Genomic DNA, 19,503 nt, shown 5'->3' on the forward strand with positions numbered 1-19,503 from the left:
CTCTCTCATCTGAAAACTCATATCAAGATTTGACATTCATTTAATGACATCCGGATTTATGCATACACAGAGACATACGCATGAAGTAAATAACAGAGTCTGGCACGTACAGTCATAAAGCAATCAATTAATGAACAAACTAATAAATAAATTTGTAAGACATCTCTATTGAAAAAAAAAACTGCTACAATTTTACAACATTGCGTAACGGAAAAAACCGTTAGTTTTTTTTAATTACAATACATGTACAACCATGGAACGACTTGGTGACTTGTAACAGACAATACTAGTGTGTTCTTTATTATTGATTCATCTCCACCCTGTCAACCACAGAGGGTCATTTCAGGGTGAAAAAATGAAGTTCTCTTTGTTGCCCCACAAACATTCCTTTTCCCCACCCTTCCACACTCAGTTCCTCAAGTCATCAAGGTCTATGTGTAATAATGGCATGCAAAAAGCACTTTTTATTTCTCACAAGTTCAGGAAACTGTGATCTGTGAGATGCGCATGCGTGCAGATATCCATTACCCCTATGTATGTGGTAGCTTTCAAAGCTGAGTGCTACATCGGTTCAACCACCGTTAAAATAATTGCAAATTGCGGGGACATGTTTGTAGGACACCTCCAAGAAGAGTGCAGTGAAGTGTGATGGAAAAACAAGGAAAAAATCTTGTACCGAGGTGAAAGCAAAGAAAAAGACTCTACATGGTTGAAAAAGCACTTCATAAACAGCATGTTCATACAGTGTACTGACAACAACCCCTTGTAGGCAAGGGGAGATAAGTTTGCATTAAAATTGGCCAGAACTCGCACAAACTGTCCGTTGGGTCCAAAGATGCAGACCCCCAATAAATAATTTTTCAATTCATTTATTTTGAAATATTAATTTCTTATTAAACAGCTCTTTTTTTACTTTGATATATATTGTATAAATTTATTATTTTTTCCAGTTCATTGACGCAAATAATGAAAACAAATATAAGTATATTCATAATATTGCAAGACAGCAGGTTGTAAATTAAAGTGACACACCCTGAGGGCCTTTTTTAATCCATTCAATTCCCTCAAAAAGGATGGGGTAAATTGGTCAAAACAATTGAGAAAAGATCACTAAGTGGGCATGATTTTTTTAAAATCACGACAAGATAATCACATGTAGCTGGTGTTGTTTTGTTTTTTTACTTGATTTAGATGTACACGTAAGCAAAAAACTCCCTCCTTTCATAAATGAGAGAGTGGAGCGAGCACAGAGACGTTCCTCCTCCTGAAATGTCAGTTTTGTGCAGGTAAAACTGGGAGGGGCCAGGACGAAGAACGGTGGTTAGTATCCTCAGGGAAAGGGAGTGGATGGATTCCACACTTTTCTTCTCAACAATTAAGATGCGTTTAACTGTTCACTGCACAGAGACACCAAGAGAGCACACACACAGGTGTATGCAGGAATCAGTTATGATGCAAAACATTTGTTTATTGTCTGATGAGTGAAGCAGAGTGTCTACAGCAGGAACAGACTCCCAGAAGTCAGCTGCTAAACAACATTGCAAGGTTTATATGTGTGTGAATATCTGTTTCGTGCACAAATTTCTCCTTAGTAAATTATCAAGTGGCAATGTAAAATGGCATGGTCTGTGAATCAAGTGCAGACCATTTTATTCAGAAGCAGGAATATGGTTGCAGTGAGCACCTCCACTGCTGACATGGAAAGATAGAACTGGGAGAAGAACCGACAGGCACATCAATACTGCCATGTCACTAAGACACCAGTCATTCCCAAAATGAAAAGTAGCTGTGTCCAAGCATTGGCGGCACATTCAGCATGCAAGGCTATAGCTTGTGCCTTCATATAGAGGATCTGCAACAACACACACCAACTCGGTCTCCAAGGTAATCCATTACTCATTGAAGGCAGTGAAGGGGAAGAGAGGCACTGCCCTCAAAAAAGCTGGCCCTAGATTATCTGAGATTTTTAATCCCGCTTCCTTTAAAAAGACTACATAAACCTGTAACCTTTACAAGGTAATAGAGTGCATGAACAACATCCAAGATCGGCTTTCAAATCCAAGGAAAGATTTCAAAACAGTGGCTCTTGTCACTTGTGCATCTCAGCCTTGTTGCTCACCTAGCACTGTCAGTGTATTTAACAAAAATACAGGAAGCAAGCATTTCCAATTATAAACACACAAATCTGCAGGTGCATGCAGCTCCAAGCTTCACCCCCCCCCCCCCCCCTCCCGCCACTCTCCAAAACAACACCTTCATACTTATAAGTGAACATTTCTAGATATTGCATAAAAGCTCCAAGAGACAACGGGAAGTAAAAGCATTGTAAATATAAAGTTTCAAAAGTAAACTTTGATTTAATTAATATACTTACCAACTCACATAGATAGCAATAACCTCGTTCAGTAGCTAAGACATTGAAGCACTCTAATCGCTTACATGGTAACATGGGGAGATAACTCTAAACCAAAAATCATGTGGCACACACTGACTTCTTGAGTCCGTGCTGCCTGAAGAGGGAGGACTGACTGCCCCCCCCCCCCCCCCCCCCTTTTTCTTGCCACCACTTGTTGGCATGCCTAATCAATGTGGCAGTCCATCTAGCTAAGGTTGACTTCACTAAGTCATTGCCTCTACCATAATTAATGTATATTAACAAAAGCCTTTGTTTTGGTGATCTAAACGGATCAGTGCGAGTCAGAAAAGTTTTCAAAACTCGAAATGTTCAATTGGTTAAATATGGCTCTAGCGGAGCCAAAATATTGCTAAGTGGTTTGAATTGTATTATCGGAGCTGGTTTCTCTGGTTTCTGCTTATTTGCCAGAAATTTTGAACGAAACCTAAGAGCCATAGATCCGTCTTTCTCCAAAGAGATGTCTATAGCAAAACCAGACAGAAAATGCACTTACTCCCACTTCTCTCAGAAGCTACTAGAGTAAGCATGACCGCTTTCCGTGTTAGATTAGCAAGGCTAGTTTTTGTAACGGATCAAAGAATCCGATCTCAAAAGCTCCAAAACTAGGAGCAAATCCCAAGTCGGGACTGGAGATTTGCTTTCAGCCAACCGAAGGGAGGCTCCCTTAATCACGCTGGCTATAAAGCCTCCAAGTGAAATATTGCGACCTAGCTGTTTCAGTGCAACTGATATCGCGTATCGTCTTAATTCAAAGACGTGGGAGAAAATTCGGAAAGCCAGGATAGGTGGTTCGCCACCTGCATTGAACGGAGAGAAGTAGAGTTCTTTCCGTTAATATTATGCCATTTGTTCCAAGCCAGTCAATGTGACACGTAAAACGAAGACGCTGAACCCCTATGGGATCTCTGGACCAAATCCAGAGTTGAGGCAGAAGCCCCTGAGCATCTCAATGATTCCCGTACAGTAGACACCCGTGTGGCTCGAGTGTAAAAAACGGCGCCCTCTTGCCAGCCTTAAAAGGCCTGGCAACCAAGATTGAATGGGCCCATACTGTGCGACCGGCAGGCCGCTCAAAGTAAAATCAAGAGTATGATCTTCCATGCTTCGGGATCCTTTCTTTCTTTCTTTATTTGGTGTTTAACTTTGTTTTCAACCACGAAGGTTATATCGCGACGGGGAAATATAGAGCCACTTGTCAATTGTTTCTTGTTCACAAAAGCACTAATCAAAAATTTGCTCCAGGGGCTTGCAACGTAGTACAATATATGACCTTACTGGGAGAATGCAAGTTTCCAGTACAAAGGACTTAACATTTCTTACATACTGCTTGACTAAAATCTTTACAAAAATTGACTATATTCTATACAAGAAACACTTAACAAGGGTAAAAGGAGAGACAGAATCCGTTAGTCGCCTCTTACGACATGCTGGGGAGCATCGGGCAAATTCTTTCTCGTCCCAACCAATATGGGACTCCCCCTAACCCGCGGGGGGGTAGAAGCGTTATCTATCAACAATAGAATAGAAAGCTGCGTATCAGGGTAAAGTCTCAATCTAAAGATGGCTTCTCACTAAGGAACTTTAGAACTATGAGTAGTAGAAGAGGTTCGTGGTTTCAGCGCCAACTTTAACTGTTTTGCCCAACTGAGAACCAGGTGAGCGAGTCTGCTTGGCAGAGCTCTTAGTTTCTCTTTATGTCTAGGATGTCGGTCATTTTGAAAGTCAAGAATGGTGGACAAATGTTCTTCTTCTTCTTCTTCTACGTTCCCGGTTGGACAAATGTTCAAAAGACTTTCTTTATTTGGTGTTTAACGTCGTTTTCAACCACGAAGGGTTATATCGCGACGGGGAAAGGGGGAAGATGGGATAGAGCCACTTGTCAATTGTTTCTTGTTCACAAAAGCACTAATCAAAAATTTGCTCCAGGGGCTTGCAACGTAGTACAATATAATTACCTTACTTAAGTTTCCAGTACAAAGGACTTAACATTTCTTACATACTGCTTGACTAAAATCTTTACAAACATTGACTATATTCTATACAAGAAACACTTAACAAGGGTAAAAGGGGAAACAGAATCCGTTAGTCGCCTCTTACGACATGCTGGGGAGCATCGGGTAAATTCTTCCCCCTAACCCGCGGGGGGTTCAAAAGACAAGTGGCAAAACCTTCAAAAACGCTAAGAAATCTTCCTGTCATACAAAAAAGAAACGCTCTCACCAATTCCTGAAGAAGTAAAGAAGGTTGTTGATACGTTACCAAGATTCGATGGCCTTCCCTGAGAGATAGGCCGATGGCTTAAGAGAAAGCTCAAAACACGTCATGCAACGTGGGTTGAAGGAAAAGGAATGAGTGTCACCGGTATACATCCTGCGCATGCGCGGTACACCGGTAGGGGAGATAACCACCACGGACCGTGCCTTATATGGCATGTGGTTTTTGTTTTAGAGTTATCTCCCCATGTTACCATGTAAGAGTGCTTCAATGTCTTAGCAACTGAACGAGGTTATTGCTATCTATGTTCTTTCTTTCTTTATTTGGTGTTTAACGTCGTTTTCAACCACGAAGGTTATATCGCGACGAGGGAAAGGGGGAGATGGGATAGGGGAAAGGGGGGAGATGGGATAGAGCCACTTGTTAAGTGTTTCTTGTTCACAAAAGCACTAATCAAAAAATTGCTCCAGGGGCTTGCAACGTAGTACAATATATGACCTTACTGGGAGAATGCAAGTTTCCAGTACAAAGGACTAACCATTTCTTACATACTGCTTGACTAAAATCTTTACAAACATTGACTATATTCTATACAAGAACCACTTAACAAGGGTTAAAGGAGAAACAGAATCCGTTAGTCGCCTCATACGACATGCGGGGTGCAGAGAAATAAGGATGTGGAAAAGAAGACTTTTGGTAAGTGAAATAAAGGTGATGGATCCAGTCAGGTAGAAATAAGACAACAAGAAAAGAATTGGAAAACTGCAGGGAATAGTAGGGAGAGTTTTCTTGGAAGGAAATATAGGTGAAAGGACTGGTAAGGCAGAAATAAGACAAAAGAAGAGAAGAAACAGAACCGTTAGTCGCCTCTTACGACATGCTGGGTAGCATCGGGTAAATTCTTTCTAGTCCCAACCAATATGGGACTCCCCCTAACCCGCGGGGGGTTGCTATCTATGTGAGTTGGGTAAGAATATGTAATTTAATATAAACAACTACAGTAAGAGAGGTTTATGCTGAAACAGTCTCCTGGCACCTGAGAGTTAAAAAAACAAAAGGTATTTAAAGCTGGCACTTGAAATAGTTAAAAAGTATTTTAACGGACAAATTACTCATTCTTACTTTTCTTTTTAAATACTAGTTTATGAGGTTCATTTCAATCCTTTTTCTCTCGGAAGCCAAGAGACTGATCCTGCATAACCCTCTTACATCAGATAAAATGCTCTTCATTGGATAAAGCATCACAACTAAAGTTCTTCAGTTCATAAAATGACTGTCTATAAGCAGAGAGTACAAAAAAAGTGAATCAGAACAAGAATGTCAAGCTGAAGCGGAATGCTACAAGAATAAATAATGTCGCACCAATTAAATAAATCAATAAAATCAATCAATCAACAAATGACATGATCTGTAATTCTATCTCTGTGAAGTCTATTCTCTTACATGTGGCTGAAGCGCTGTACAAAGTTATGACACAGATGATAAGTAAATGCTCGCAAACCAAAACGACTAGAAGTACACAACAAATTACAAAACGGTAAATGTATCTTTCACTTAAGTACATGTTTCAATATGCCTTACCAACAAACAGCACCAAAATTGCACCAGATTAACCTTAATATCAAATACATTGTAAAAATAATTACAATAAACAAGATTTTACCTCCCATTCCTAGAACTTGAGTCATGTTCAGGAGCAAGTACCATGCCAGCTTAAAATCGTGCCTCAGTTTATGTCCAACTTGAAGGACCGGCAAGTCGGAAGATCAGCGAGCGTGAAAGCTGTTGTAAACTGTCTGACGCGGCGTGACTCCTCATGGCGTCACAAAAGGACCTTTCACAAGTGCGGCGCGAGGCACTAAGACCAACACTTAGCCAGGATTGCAGGGCCTTATGCAATGCTCAGCTAAACTTCAAACGTACTTCTAACGAGTTTTTATATGGGGAGGATCTAGCAAAAAGGGTTGACGATGCAATTAAGAATACAAAATTATCCTCCAGAGAATCACAGTCCCTTTCCAAAAACGTCAACAGAGGCTGTCAGTTCCATCAAGGGCGGCCTAAACCACAGTTTCAGCAAAGAAGAGGATTCTTCAACCGACAGATTGGCCAGAAATATTCCTCCCGAGTCCCACTCCTAGCAAAAAAAATGAAACGGGATTAGAAACTACTGGTCTATTTGTAGTTTTATCGACCACAATGTAGAGAGGAAAGGGATTACGTGACTCGCCCCAGGTTATATAGATAACAGTTTGTCATACTGACTAGTAATCTTCAGGGTTACACCGATAACCGTTTCCCCTCCCTTTCCCTCTCCCTCTCTCTTCTCTGCACCATTTACACGTCGTTAAACGGTGATGTATTCCCGCGTTCGCTCTCACATTATCCCTTTCATCTCTTTAGTGTGGTCGATAAAACTAGTTTGACTTCACTTACTCGGGTAAGCTCGTCATAATTTTGCAATACGTCAACAATAAACTCCAATGGTAAGAAATTCGTAATGCCTATTTTAATCTGTTTATGGTTTTGACCAGAGAACTTCTGTTCCTAAATATTTCTGTGATGAGCACTACGAAAATAAATATGATGAATAGTGCTGACAGGTATTTCACCAAACTGATACCAATCCCCTGAATTAACCCACCACCTCACCCCTCCACACCAAGGCAACAGTAGCTTGTCTAGGCTGACAATTAAACCTGGTTACATTTTCAACACTATTTCCATCTTGCTTTTATCTACTCCAGATCATAGTATACCTTGTTTTCAATTCTGCGCCTTGAGAATCGAACAAGCCAAATTTTGATACAAATGTGCCTGGCAGCGAACTTATTGACCCTGGATACGCATGAGCATACACTTTTTTACGTTAAAATTAAAATGGGTTTCACACACCCAATATCTTCTGAAATGCATACAGTCGAGATCATTTAACACGAAAAACGATAAGCCGAAAAACCCATTACGCGAAACGTGTTGTCAGTCCCAATCATTCCCTTCATAAACCCTACTAAAAACACCATCATAACGCGAAATAAATTGATCTGAGACTCACGCAAAAAACGTTTACAGGAAGCCGATTCTCGGTCTCTTGCACCACCAAACAACTGTTTTTTTCAACTTGTAGCTTCCAAAGCGAGAAGTGTTCACATGTTTGCATGACTGACTGAATATCTCATTTTCCTTCTGACCGTGATTGAAGCGAGAAGTGTTCACGTGTTTGCATGACTGACTGAATATCTCATTTTCCTTCTGACCGTGATTGAAGATGGCCTCGAAAACAGGAGTGAAGAGAAAACAAGTAAGCCACACAATCGCGTTTAAAATCAAAGTTTTAGAAGAGCTTGACAAAAAACAACTGAACAAGACTGAAATTTGTAAGAAGTTTTCAATCGCAAATTCAACTCTGTCAACGTTCATCAAGAATTGAAGATGCGTACGTGTCATCTGATGTTCAACCAAACCGAAAGCGGATGAGAACGTGTGCTGGAAATCGAGAGGCACTTGAAGAGAGTCTGTTTCAATGGTTTAAACAGGCTCGTTCTATGAACACACCTGTGTCTGGCCCGTTTCTTTGCGAAAAGGCAGTGGCTCTTGCACAAGAGTTGGGAGTTGAAAACTTTGTACCGAACCCGGGATGGCTCACTCGTTTCAAAAACCGAAAGGGCATCGTTTTCAAAACGATATGTGGCGAAGCTGCTTCTGTGTCACAAGAGACGGTGGATAAGTGGACTGAGGAAACACTACCACACATCCTCAAAGACTACGCCCCCCGAGATGTTTTCAATGCGGATGAGACAGGATTGTTTTACCGGTGTTTACCAAACAAAACTCTGGCATTGAAAGGCGAGACTTGTTCTGGTGGAAAAAAAATCAAAAGAAAGAGTCACTCTTCTCTTGTGTGCGAACATGAGTGGTGATGAAAAACTTCCAGCACTTGTCATTGGCAAATCAAAATAGCCAAGATGTTTCAAAAATGTCAAGACCCTCCCTGTTAAATATGAGAACAACAAGAGAAGCTGGATGACTGGGCTGCTCTTTGAAGAGTGGCTAAGATCGATCAATGAGAAATTCAAGAAAGAGGAGAAGAAAGTGTGTTTGTTCATTGACAATTGTCCTGCACACCCAAAAGTGCAACTCTCTAACATCAAGCTTGTGTTCTTTCCACCCAACTGTACAAGCAAACTCCAACCATGCGACCAAGGCATCATCGCAAACTTCAAGCACTACTACAGACAGCTTGTGTTGCATAAAATCATTGTGGCAATCGACAATCGAACAGAAAGTTGTGTGCCTGTGGCAGACTGTACAGAGTTGTTTCCCTTCACACTGCTTGACGCATTGAAAACAACACGGACTGCGTGGGGATGTGTTGAACGCTCAACAATTGCCAATTGTTTTCGTCACGCCGGTTTTGTGATTCTGGAGGATACTGAATTGGACAATGGGGGAGAGACAGAGCAAGAAGAAAGTCGCATGGAAGAGTTTGTGTCTGCTTTTGACCGTGTGACAACACTTCTTGGCGTGACCGTGTGACAACACTTCTTGGCGTGACCGTGTGACAACACTTCTTGGCGTGACCGTGTGACAACACTTCTTGGCGTGACCGTGTGACAATACTTCTTGGCGTGACCGTGTGACAACACTTCTTGGCGTGAGTGGTGTGACAGCACAGGATTTTATTGAGGTCAACTCGGAAACGCACACAACAAAGAAGTTGACAACTGCCGAAATTGCCGACAATGTGAAAGCACAAATGGGTGTTGATATGAGCGATGATGACATTGACAACGATCTTCACATCAAAAACGCGGAACCTCCGTCAGTTCGCGAAGCACTCTCAGCACTCTCAGCAGTCAACACACTTGCCGCGTTTGTGTTGTCAAGAGAAGACTCCGAAAGTGTGTTTGACGACGTCACAAGAATTGAACGGTTCGTCGGAAAGTGCAGTGAGCCTGTCAAACAGTTGAAGTTGACGGATTTCTTTCGTCCTGTGTGAATTCATAAACACTGCAATGGATTTTAAACACTGCAATGGATTTTAATCTTTTTTTGTGGGGAATTAAAATGTACAACAAAATAATGAACTGTAGCAGACGACAAAACTGCACCGTGTACTTCGTCCGCCGCGCACTACGGAGGCTTTTTTTAAGGTATGGCACTGTTTTATCTTCTTTATCTTGCTTTAAAAAAAAATCAGTTTGATCATTATTGTTATCGCGAAAAAACGTTTACTCGAAAAAAAATATTGGTCCCTTTCATTTCGTGTAAAGCGATCTCGACTGTACAATATTAATAATAGAATTATCTATAACACCTTTGTTGCAGGACAAACAGAATATTTCAGACCAGCTAAACTTTGTTACACATCACTTGTACCACTACTCAGTCCACAGCCTTTGTGAGAGATGGATCACTTGCATCATTATTCTGTCCACGGGACAATTATCGTTAGACTTCGCAAGTTGGTTGCCAATATCCTGAACCTTGAAAAAGAGGATCTTTACCTGGACAGCTGCACTTTATGAATTAAATATCAGCACCGTCATAAAGTCCACAAGACCGACATTATTCCTTGTCACTTTATATAGAGTCAGGAAGATGGGTTGCCCAAATCCTGAACTTTGAGGAATGACTTGCACACTAGATGCGCTATGCAAGTCATCACATACACCGGCAATAACCTGATTTAGCCCCATGTGAGGTTCAAAGTCCAACTTGAGTGGCTCTCAAAGAGTTACTCTTCTTTCAGTATATGTGACATAACTTCCACAGGGTTAATTTGTGACTATGCCCATACACCATTTCTTGCAACAGACTACTTGCACCACAATTTGTGAGAGATCACTTGAAACATTTCATCGGCAAGCAAGGCCTTATTCCTTGTCTTTAGCCTCAACAAGGTGGCTGCCGACATCCTGTATTTTGAGGAAGATGGTACCCTGCAGAGCACCATCCACCAGGTAGGGCGAGTTCTCCTCCATCAGTTTGTCCACAAGCAGAAACTTGTCCACCGACAGCGTGTGGTTGTCCTTTGTGAAGATGGTGGTCCACGTGTGTGTGAAAGCAGCGTACTTCATGTCGTTCTTTTTCCCCGTCAGCATCAAAGTCACGTCCACTTTCATGGGCTCAAGGTCTGGCCGTCGTCGTATCACCTTCAGCGTGACGTCATTGGTCTGGCGCCCCATGTAGCTGCCGTAGATGGTCAGCGTCGTGAAGTAGCCCCGGGGGAAAAAGTACACCGAGAACAAAGTCTGGTCGTCCACTTTCACTCGCGAAGAAGACACAAATTTACGTCTGGCTTGGCAATCCAAAGAAATGCGGGTGTCAATTTTGTTGATGTTGACATAGCCAGGTAGACTGAACTTGTGGCTGAGGAGATAGTCATCACTGGTGTAACTGCGATACTCTTCCCGCTGACTTTGAAACAAGGGGGCATCACCCATAGCTGGCTCCTCGTCCTCCAGGGCTAGAGAGTGTCTGCGGAAAGCCTGGTTGAGTTTTTCAGCAAACAGCTGCTTGTGGTCCACATACAAAGAGGACTTTTCAACCAGCACCAACAGTTTAGGAGGCATCATGGTGAAGCGTATGTGAGACAACACCTCCCTGCACATAAAACAGCACACTTTACAATCAGATATTTGAACATGGAAACACCTTCTACACTTTCGAAAAATCTATACCCAAAAAACTTTTCAAAATTATCAAACTGGCCTTTATTTTCAGTGACTTAACAGATGAATCAGTGTCTCGATCCACTACAGATAAGGACACTTCTCCCAAGGATTTAACCCAAACCCAAAATGATGAAGTTGTTTTCTTATTGTTTTCCCCCTACCCGTGTGACCTGGAATAATAGGCCGTGAAAGGCGGATGCAGCGCCTAAAGGCAGTCGATCTACTGGCCGATGTGAATGCGTGATATATTGTGTAAAAAATTCCATCTCACACGGCATTAATAGGTAACATGCGCCTTGAGTTGCCTTGTGTGGTGAGATACGTGCGCGATATAAATCCTCGTAAATAAAAAAATAAAATAAATATCCTCATCAGTAAGCATATCACCTAAGTAGGCAAAACTCTGACTTGGACAAGCAAGTAAACAGCTTGGCTTAACAATCATCTGTTCATCAGCCGCAACAGTGATTTAATTCCTGATTTACTTTTTCTGTAACTAGCTTTTGGTGGGTATTTTACGCTGCATATGATATCAGCAATAATGCAGCTAAGCTGGTGTTATAACACACACCTGAGGTTGTCCTCCAAGCAGTCCTTGTTGTTTTGGTGCAGCAGCCAGGTCTCCACCTGACCCCACAGCTCGGACTCACTCAGCACCACCATGTCGGAGGACGCCAGGAAGCCAGTCAGCTCCTGTAGCACCATACACGGCCAGTCCGGCGCCTGCATCACTGTGTCAAAGTTGGACACGATGAAACTCAGACACTTGTCACGCAGCTCGCTCTGCCCGGTCATCTGAAACAATTCCATGCAAACACACTGAAATGGTCAAGTGGACACATCAAAACTGTCAGCTGTCTACATACTCAATGATTCATTGTGCTGACATTTAGTTGACTCATATTGAAACTGTAATCTGCCAGCAAAACACACTGCATCATGCAAAACAAACCATACTCCATTCTCCTCAAAACAAGCTTATCCATTTTCTTTATTAATAGTCTTAAAACTCGCTGTGGCCAACAATTCAGAGTGCACAGTGGTCAGCAACAGCAGCACAGATCTGATAAAATACTCACCGAAATGCTTGTTACTTAATATTAGCATATATATCACATAAGTGGTTAAATCTTTACACATACACAAATGTTTTTCAATCATTGCTACCACAATTTTGGCTTACCTGTGCATACTGATACCAGGTAAGAGCCCTGTTGGTGTCGGGCGACTGCACGATGTGTTCCATCATGAACTGCAGGCAGGACCGACGCAAACACGCCACCTCGTACTTGTCTGCCAGCAACAGCAGCGGCAGCACAGTCATAGTTTTCAGCACCGCCTCACCACTGTACAGGTAACTAGAAAAAACAGACAGCTTTGTATTTCACAACTAGAAACTATCCCAAGCAACAATGAGGAATCTAATACTGTTGCAACTATCCTTGTGTGGAAGCTAGGTGACTGCCTAGTGTCTACAAAGAAGTTCTATACCACAGTCTCTACTGTTAATGCTTTCACCCGGTTTGACTGCAATATAATTTATACGGACGGAAAAATCATCTTTCAAGATAACTTCAACAGCAGCAGTAACACAAGAATAAGTTCACATTATAGGTTTGTGTACATGTACACACATACACAGCCTAAAAAAAACCCACAATATTGTCAAACAGAGACAGGAACTGACCCAAGGAACTGTTCAAACTGAGGAATACACTCGTCTTCTTCCATAAGGAAAACCTCTGGTTGTCTGGCTTCTTTCCACCTTGACTGACTCAACATGGCCCTGTAACAGGATTTACATGGCATCAGTTCACATTGTTTTTTAAAAAATGTGTGTGTACAGACATGCAAACACACACACACATGCACTCACACTCACACAGAAGTCAAAGGACGCATACAATAGGCAGTTATACTGACAATGTCAGGGAAATAGCACAGACAAAATTTACCACAAATACATGACCATTTAAAGATTTCTGGAATAACCCAACAGAACCTTACTCAAAGACACTGCTGGCTGTGATGAGGATAAAGCGGTGTGCATGGTAACGCTCGTCTCCCACCCTCAGTATGATGTCACTGAAACGTTGCTGCTTGAAGAGACCCTTGTAGCGCTGTACCAGGTCCTCCGTATCCTGGAGCTTGTGTGTGATGACTGTTGTTGGATCTGACTCTTCCAGTCGCATTGTTTTGCTCTCCGTCACCATGATGCTTCGGATCTTTCGCTTCACTCTGCTAAATGCATTACCTGTAATTGTAAAACACGGTGTTACACTCTGGGGAGCCAGCTAGTGTGTTGGCTTAATTCTCACAGTCGGCCAGTTACATCGATTTTTTAAAGTACAGTGTAATAACTAATAGATACAGTTTCATCTTCTGCTCAAATAAGGATGCTGCAACTAGAACCAAAAACACATTAAAAATTAAGACTGGGAGTGTGCCCGTGTGTGAGAGAGAGCATGTGTGTGTTACTGTATGAGACTACTAGAGGGGGAAAATGACAGTTGAAAGGCCCATTCCACACAAAGAAAACATGGATAAAAAAAAAACGCTGAGAAAAAACCCCACAGAAATAAAAACAAGGCCAGGTGGCAGAAACCACATTTAAAACAGAGGTGAGCTGTGGGCCGCTGTAATTGTAATGCAAACTCAGATCTGATCCCACCCAGACTGAAGTCATACCTACCCATCAGCTAATCCAGCACACCACACACTTCCAGTTCCACAACACCAACGCCAAAGCACACACCCGACACATTCCTATCTCCTTACTCATATCAGTCAGCTATCAGTTTCAAACCGGTCGCTGAAACTAGTGAAGCCCAGTTCATGGAAATGCTGATACCGATTTCTCATTATTTGCCCTGAATTGCAGGCTAGATGGCATGAACACAAAGAACCTTGCAGGATAGAATAAAAATGACTCATGCAGTAAAGCCACATGGGACAGAAAGTTTGAAGCTTGTAAAACAGACTAATATCTGTGACACTGACATGTATACATGTATCCTAAACATTTGCCCTCTATCTGTTATATTTAGACCAGTTATTGTTTGAACAGAACAGCAAAATTCAAAGCTGACAACAATGCAGCAAAACAATGCCGTAAATGGAAAATGAATCCTAATTCATGCATGCACGGTTCACTCCATCCCAGGTAACATCTGGCCTAGCAGAAAACTGGGGCATTACTTTTTCCTTCTCTTTAGCGGGACGTTTAGCTGTCGCTCAATCATTATATACCCGTTGCTTTCACATCAAAGCAGTACTTTAAACACACACAAAATATGCAAGTTCAAGTTTGCATTGTCCAACTAGTAACATCCAGTGGAAAACTCCTAATAATCCTTGACGGAACAACGTAAATAACTTCACAATCTTTTGCTGTAAAAATCAGGTATAGACCTCCAAAGTCAAGGTCGTCTCAGATGAGTGCACGCCAAAAACTCAACCGGCAGGTTTGAGTGGCCGCGAGACGGAACACCTCGTTTGCTTCATCTTCACTTCGTGTTACACATCCCAAGTGGGACAGGCTGCACCCGAACTAACAAGTACACCTGCATAACTTACTGCAGCCATGCTACGAACACGCACACTCCAACATGACACCAAAACAAATGCATGTCAACGCAGACATATTATTTCCGGGTTTTCAGCGCACCGACATCTACTCCAAACACGACACATGCAGTTCATTAGTCAGAGATAACGTTCATTCGTTGATACACAAAAACACTTACCTCAAAGTCTGTTGAACGTGGTGACTATCTCATGCGTTGCTGGCGAGTTGTTGCAGCAACAGACAACGAGATGCAGACAACGCGATCACGGCGCATGCGCACAGATCCTGGCCTAGAAAGGGGCGTTACCTCAGAAAAACATAGCCCATGTGCTTTCATGAGCGGACCGCGCAGGGAAAGCACCGACACTCAGGGCAAAATGGGGGGGGGGGGGGGGGGGGGGGGACATTGTGGTTGCAATCGTGCCTTCCTTTCAACGACAGTAAATCACTATCCAGCACCGGATTTAGCAAGCCGGAAAGAAAGCTCAAGCAAAGGCATGGGATATAATTATGTTAGTTATACAAGTAGAATCATTATATAGAATCAGTATGTTAGTTATACATGTAGAATCATTATATAGAATCAGAATATAGGATGCCCTTATATGTTAGTTATAGAATCATTGAACATTTACATACTTTTTTCTCACGTAAATTAAATATATTTCAATGATTTAGGCAATAAATTAAATCACCAAAAGAATAGATGCCTTCACCAAAAGAATTGCTTAGTTAGCAAAAGATAATCCAACAAAAAATCGGATGTTTCCACCCACAAAATAGATGCTTCTAGCAAAAAACTGATTGATTCTACCAAAAAAAGAAATGAGACTTGCAACAGAATTCTCAACAAAAAACCGAATTATTTCAACAACAAAATAGCTACTGTCAGCAAAAAATATAAAGTTTAGTGTACTTTCAGAGACAAAATAGTGTCACTCCATATCAACATAATCATAATTGTACGTCCAAAGAAAGTTAAATGAAAATGATAAAATCAGTGTACAGAGCAGTCAAGATCAGTGTGTTCACTGCCTGATAAGCGCTGGTCTCGACAGCTTTGGGCGCCCGCGCTTTCGCTTCTGGCCGATTGGGATGGTCTTGGCCTGGGCAGGGGGGTTGGTCACCTCCAGACGAATCTCCATGCCCATGGAATGATGACACACGTAGCACTTGAGGAACTCCGGACAGTTGCAGAAAAACTGATTGTTTTCGTTGATCGTAATCTTCCACTCCGACATGTGGCATACTCCTCGAAGTCAGCCCAGGACGATGATTCAACCTTTTCTTCGGTCTCTCGGATGGCAGTCTTGAGCTCCTTTTTCAGGGTTGAAGATCCCACGAAGATCATGTTCCCAGTCTTCAGCGACTCAGCTGGTGACGTTGCCCACTGAAACGCTGTTGTCCACATTTTCAGTGTGCGATGTGGTGCTTCGGCAATCTCGGTGTGCTCTGCGGTTGCATTTGGTGCTCGTTCCATAGACCAGTTCTTTGCAATGTCATTCTCAACAACTCCGAGAAATCTTGACATTTCCAGCCTCTCTCTCAAAGTGTTTCACTGTGTTGGAGAATGACTATCCATTTTTTTTGTTGAACTATATTTTCTTTTGCCTGAAGTAGTCAATTTTTTGCCTGATTATATTTTCTTTTGCCTGAGTATATTTGCTTTTGCCAGTTTATTTTATTTTTTGTTCAGACAGCAATTCTTTTGGCGGATCAAATTTTGTTTTGGTACTTTAATTCTTTGTCACTCAAGCCATCTTTTCTTTTGGTGAAAGCATCTATTTTTTTGGTAGAACCATCTCTTCTTTTGGTTCATTAAACGGGTGCCAATGATTTACTGTGTAGAAGCACTGACGAAGCACTAGTAATGGTGTTTGCCTGTGAGGCTGTGTGTTGGGGGTAGGGTCATAAATGGGAGGAGCAAAATAATGGAATTGAGTCACGACAGGGGTGAAAAGCTCGTACATACTGAATTGGTTCAACTGGAAAAATAATGTTTAAAAAAGTGAATGTGCATGAGTTTTTCCTACTTTCCCATGACACAATAATTCCCATGGATTTTTGAAGTAATTTTATAACCTTCACCTACTTGGCTAAGAACTTTACAATTTGACGACTGCGGGTGAGCGCCAATGCCATTTTAAAAAGTGAATTTTCTGATTTGACGCCCATTCGACTCGACAGCAGTAAATGGCTGCAAACAACATTAAATGAGGCACTGATGTGTGCGTGTGTGTGTTTCTGTGTGTGTACTGTGTCCATCTCTCTCTCTCTCATGTAATCATGTTGAGCTCTAAGAAAAAAATGCAAAAGCAGTCAGTCACGTTCTTGTCCAAAACATCCTCACATACTGCCACACACACTTGATTTTTTTATTTTATTTGCGTGTTTATCAAGTTTATTCACCATTTTCAGGATCACAATATTCAGAAAGGCATTCTTGAAGACTACCTACAGTCTACAGAGATTATTGAGCAGTTAATGGTAGTGTGGGAACTTGGGTTACCCAGAGCCATCTGGCCTGGCCTGTTAAGGTTCCAGCGACGGCACAGCGTTCCCAACTTCCGCCCGGCGTCGGGCAGGAAGCCGTCAATAGACAGGTATCCGGTTGGGGAGTCGCCCCTCCGGTGCTTGCTCTCAGTACGGGAGATACGCAAGTGCATGCCTGGCCTGATAAGGTTCCAGCGATGGCACAGCGGTCTCAACTTCCGCCACGGGAGCAGGAAGCCGTCAATAGACAGGTAGCCGGTCGGGGAGTCACCCTTCCGATGCCTGTGCTTAGAACGGAAGACACGCAATCGTCGGTCTGGCCTGTTCAGGATCCAGTATCGGCACAGCGTTCCACACTTCCGCCAGGGGGGCAGGAAGTATTCTCAAGAGCGGATGCTAGTGGAGATTACACCTCACAAGCACCCTCACTTCCGGGGGATACCGCCTATGACGATGCAAGTCAATGTGGTGGCGAACTTCCGGAAGGAGAATCGGAATATGGGGATTCCGCTGTGGATGATGATACCAGTTTCCGGTTACCAGCCCAGCTACACCAAGCGGTAGCAATGGCAGCTCAGGTAGCTTCAAGGTATTTTGAGGAAGGAGTGGTGTCAGCGGCAAATGCGACGGCACCACCACCTTCAGCGGTTGGGGATTTCCGCTCACCACAGGAAGGGACACCAACTTTTAAGTTTCGTGAATCTCCTTCAGTGGCTTATGAGATGTCTATGATCCTGGCTAAGCGTTTGTTGCACGGGTATGCGTCGTCTGATTCAGTGCCGCTTCTAGTAGAGCACGGTCAGGCACCAGATTCGGCCAAGCCTTGGCTGTCTGACGCACATCGAGCCCCTCACGTCTCACAGCAGGCGGGACGAAGGTTTACGTTGAACGCTACCCCACACAATCTCATAGACTCCTACTCTTTACCACGCGCGACGCTCCCGGTAACACCGGAGTTGGCGACGCTCAGAGAAGACGGCTATAGCAGAGACAGATCTGTTCCTTATACAGAAGCCTCTCTCTTAGGTTTGGAGGAAACAGGGAGATACAACTTGGAGTTAGCGTCTCTGTCGGAAACGCTGCTCAGGTCTCTCTCCCGTTCTATCGCCACGTCACTAGATCCGTTTGAATTTCGGAGTGACGCGAGTGTAAAGGACGTGACTACTCTGCTCGCTACTTTGGCTAAAGTCTCAGCAGAGCAAATGCGTCTTTCTGCTCAGCTTTACGCACATGCAGTGCAAACCCGCAGGTCCGCGTTTCTGGCTGGTTCTAGAATTTAAGATAAAGCCACGCTGGAGGTTCTTAAGATTTCGCCTTTCACTGAGGGTTCCTTGCTAGGACAGCCGTCTCTCGATGCGCTCCAGAAGGGAACACAAGACAATCGGGACTTAGCGATTGCTAAGTTAGCTCAACACGGTTTCCCTAAGCCGCAGAGCAAGAGCTACGGACCGCCTAAACCTTCCGCCTCTTCGGCGAATAGGGGCAGGTCAACACAAGCCAGCTCTTCTTCGAGGGGACGGGGAAGAGGCGCGCCTTACCCTAAGAAGAAGCCGTCTTTCGGCAATTCAAGGGGGTCTGGACGCAAGGCACACCCCCCCATAATCAGAATTCTTCCTCTTAGCAAAATTCTGGCTCCAGGAGACCCCGATATGTCTAACTGCCCAGTTCGGGCTCTTAGCGGTTATCTGTCCCGCACGGAGCCTATCAGAGCTAAACAGCAGAAGCTGCTTTTCTTATCTCTGAATACGGCTAGGGATAAAGACATATCTAAGGTAACTCTTTCTAAATGGATCTCAACACTGGTCAAACAGGCGTATGAAGGGTGGCACAGAAAGAAAGGGGGGCGGGGGGGGAGTCAGTTCTCCCTCTAACGTCGGCAAGGACGCATGAGGCAAGATCCTGGGCATCCTCCTTAGCTGTGCTAAGATCAGGAAGATTATCTGAAGTCCTTGATTCTGCCTACTGGAGATCTGAGGATGTTTTTATCAACTTTTACCTGCGCGACATTTCCAGTGCGCGGCAGGACGGTACCAAGGCACTACCAGCGATGGTAGCAGCAGGGCAATTGTTGCCGAGCTCATAGGTGAGCATCTCACCACCTTAATTAGCAATCTGCTATATGTGAATTGGGATAA

At 43.1% G+C, this 19,503-nt stretch overlaps 1 protein-coding gene across 2 annotated transcripts; it reads right to left on the bottom strand.

Moving 5' to 3' along the window:
- Nucleotides 1-22: 22 nt before the first annotated feature.
- Nucleotides 23-15,177, bottom strand: LOC138962480 (BTB/POZ domain-containing protein 17-like). 2 transcript variants are annotated; one of them, XM_070334321.1, is made up of 6 exons: nucleotides 15,054-15,177; nucleotides 13,315-13,561; nucleotides 12,995-13,093; nucleotides 12,491-12,665; nucleotides 11,879-12,102; nucleotides 23-11,236 (listed from the first exon to the last, which is right to left on the bottom strand). In XM_070334321.1, exons 2-6 carry the CDS (start codon nucleotides 13,518-13,520, stop codon nucleotides 10,507-10,509), a joined length of 1,434 nt encoding a protein of 477 aa, XP_070190422.1. In that variant the 5' UTR covers nucleotides 13,521-13,561; nucleotides 15,054-15,177; the 3' UTR covers nucleotides 23-10,506. The 2 variants fall into 2 exon arrangements, with proteins under 2 accessions (XP_070190422.1, XP_070190421.1); XM_070334320.1 differs by lacking the exon at nucleotides 15,054-15,177 and adding an exon at nucleotides 14,000-14,655.
- Between the last annotated feature and the right edge of the window lie 4,326 nt (nucleotides 15,178-19,503).

This window comes from Littorina saxatilis, linkage group LG3 (assembly GCF_037325665.1).
Source record: "Littorina saxatilis isolate snail1 linkage group LG3, US_GU_Lsax_2.0, whole genome shotgun sequence".
Lineage (NCBI taxonomy): Eukaryota > Metazoa > Mollusca > Gastropoda > Littorinimorpha > Littorinidae > Littorina > Littorina saxatilis.

What these genes read in the sequence shown, in the direction of transcription:
- LOC138962480 (XM_070334320.1), bottom strand. An exon ending in CAGTTTGAACAGTTCCTTGG is followed by an intron (nt 12,666 to 12,994) that starts GTCAGTTCCTGT and finishes TGTTTTTTCTAG; the next exon opens with TTACCTGTACAGTGGTGAGG. An exon ending in TGCTTGGAGGACAACCTCAG is followed by an intron (nt 11,237 to 11,878) that starts GTGTGTGTTATA and finishes TTTTATGTGCAG; the next exon opens with GGAGGTGTTGTCTCACATAC.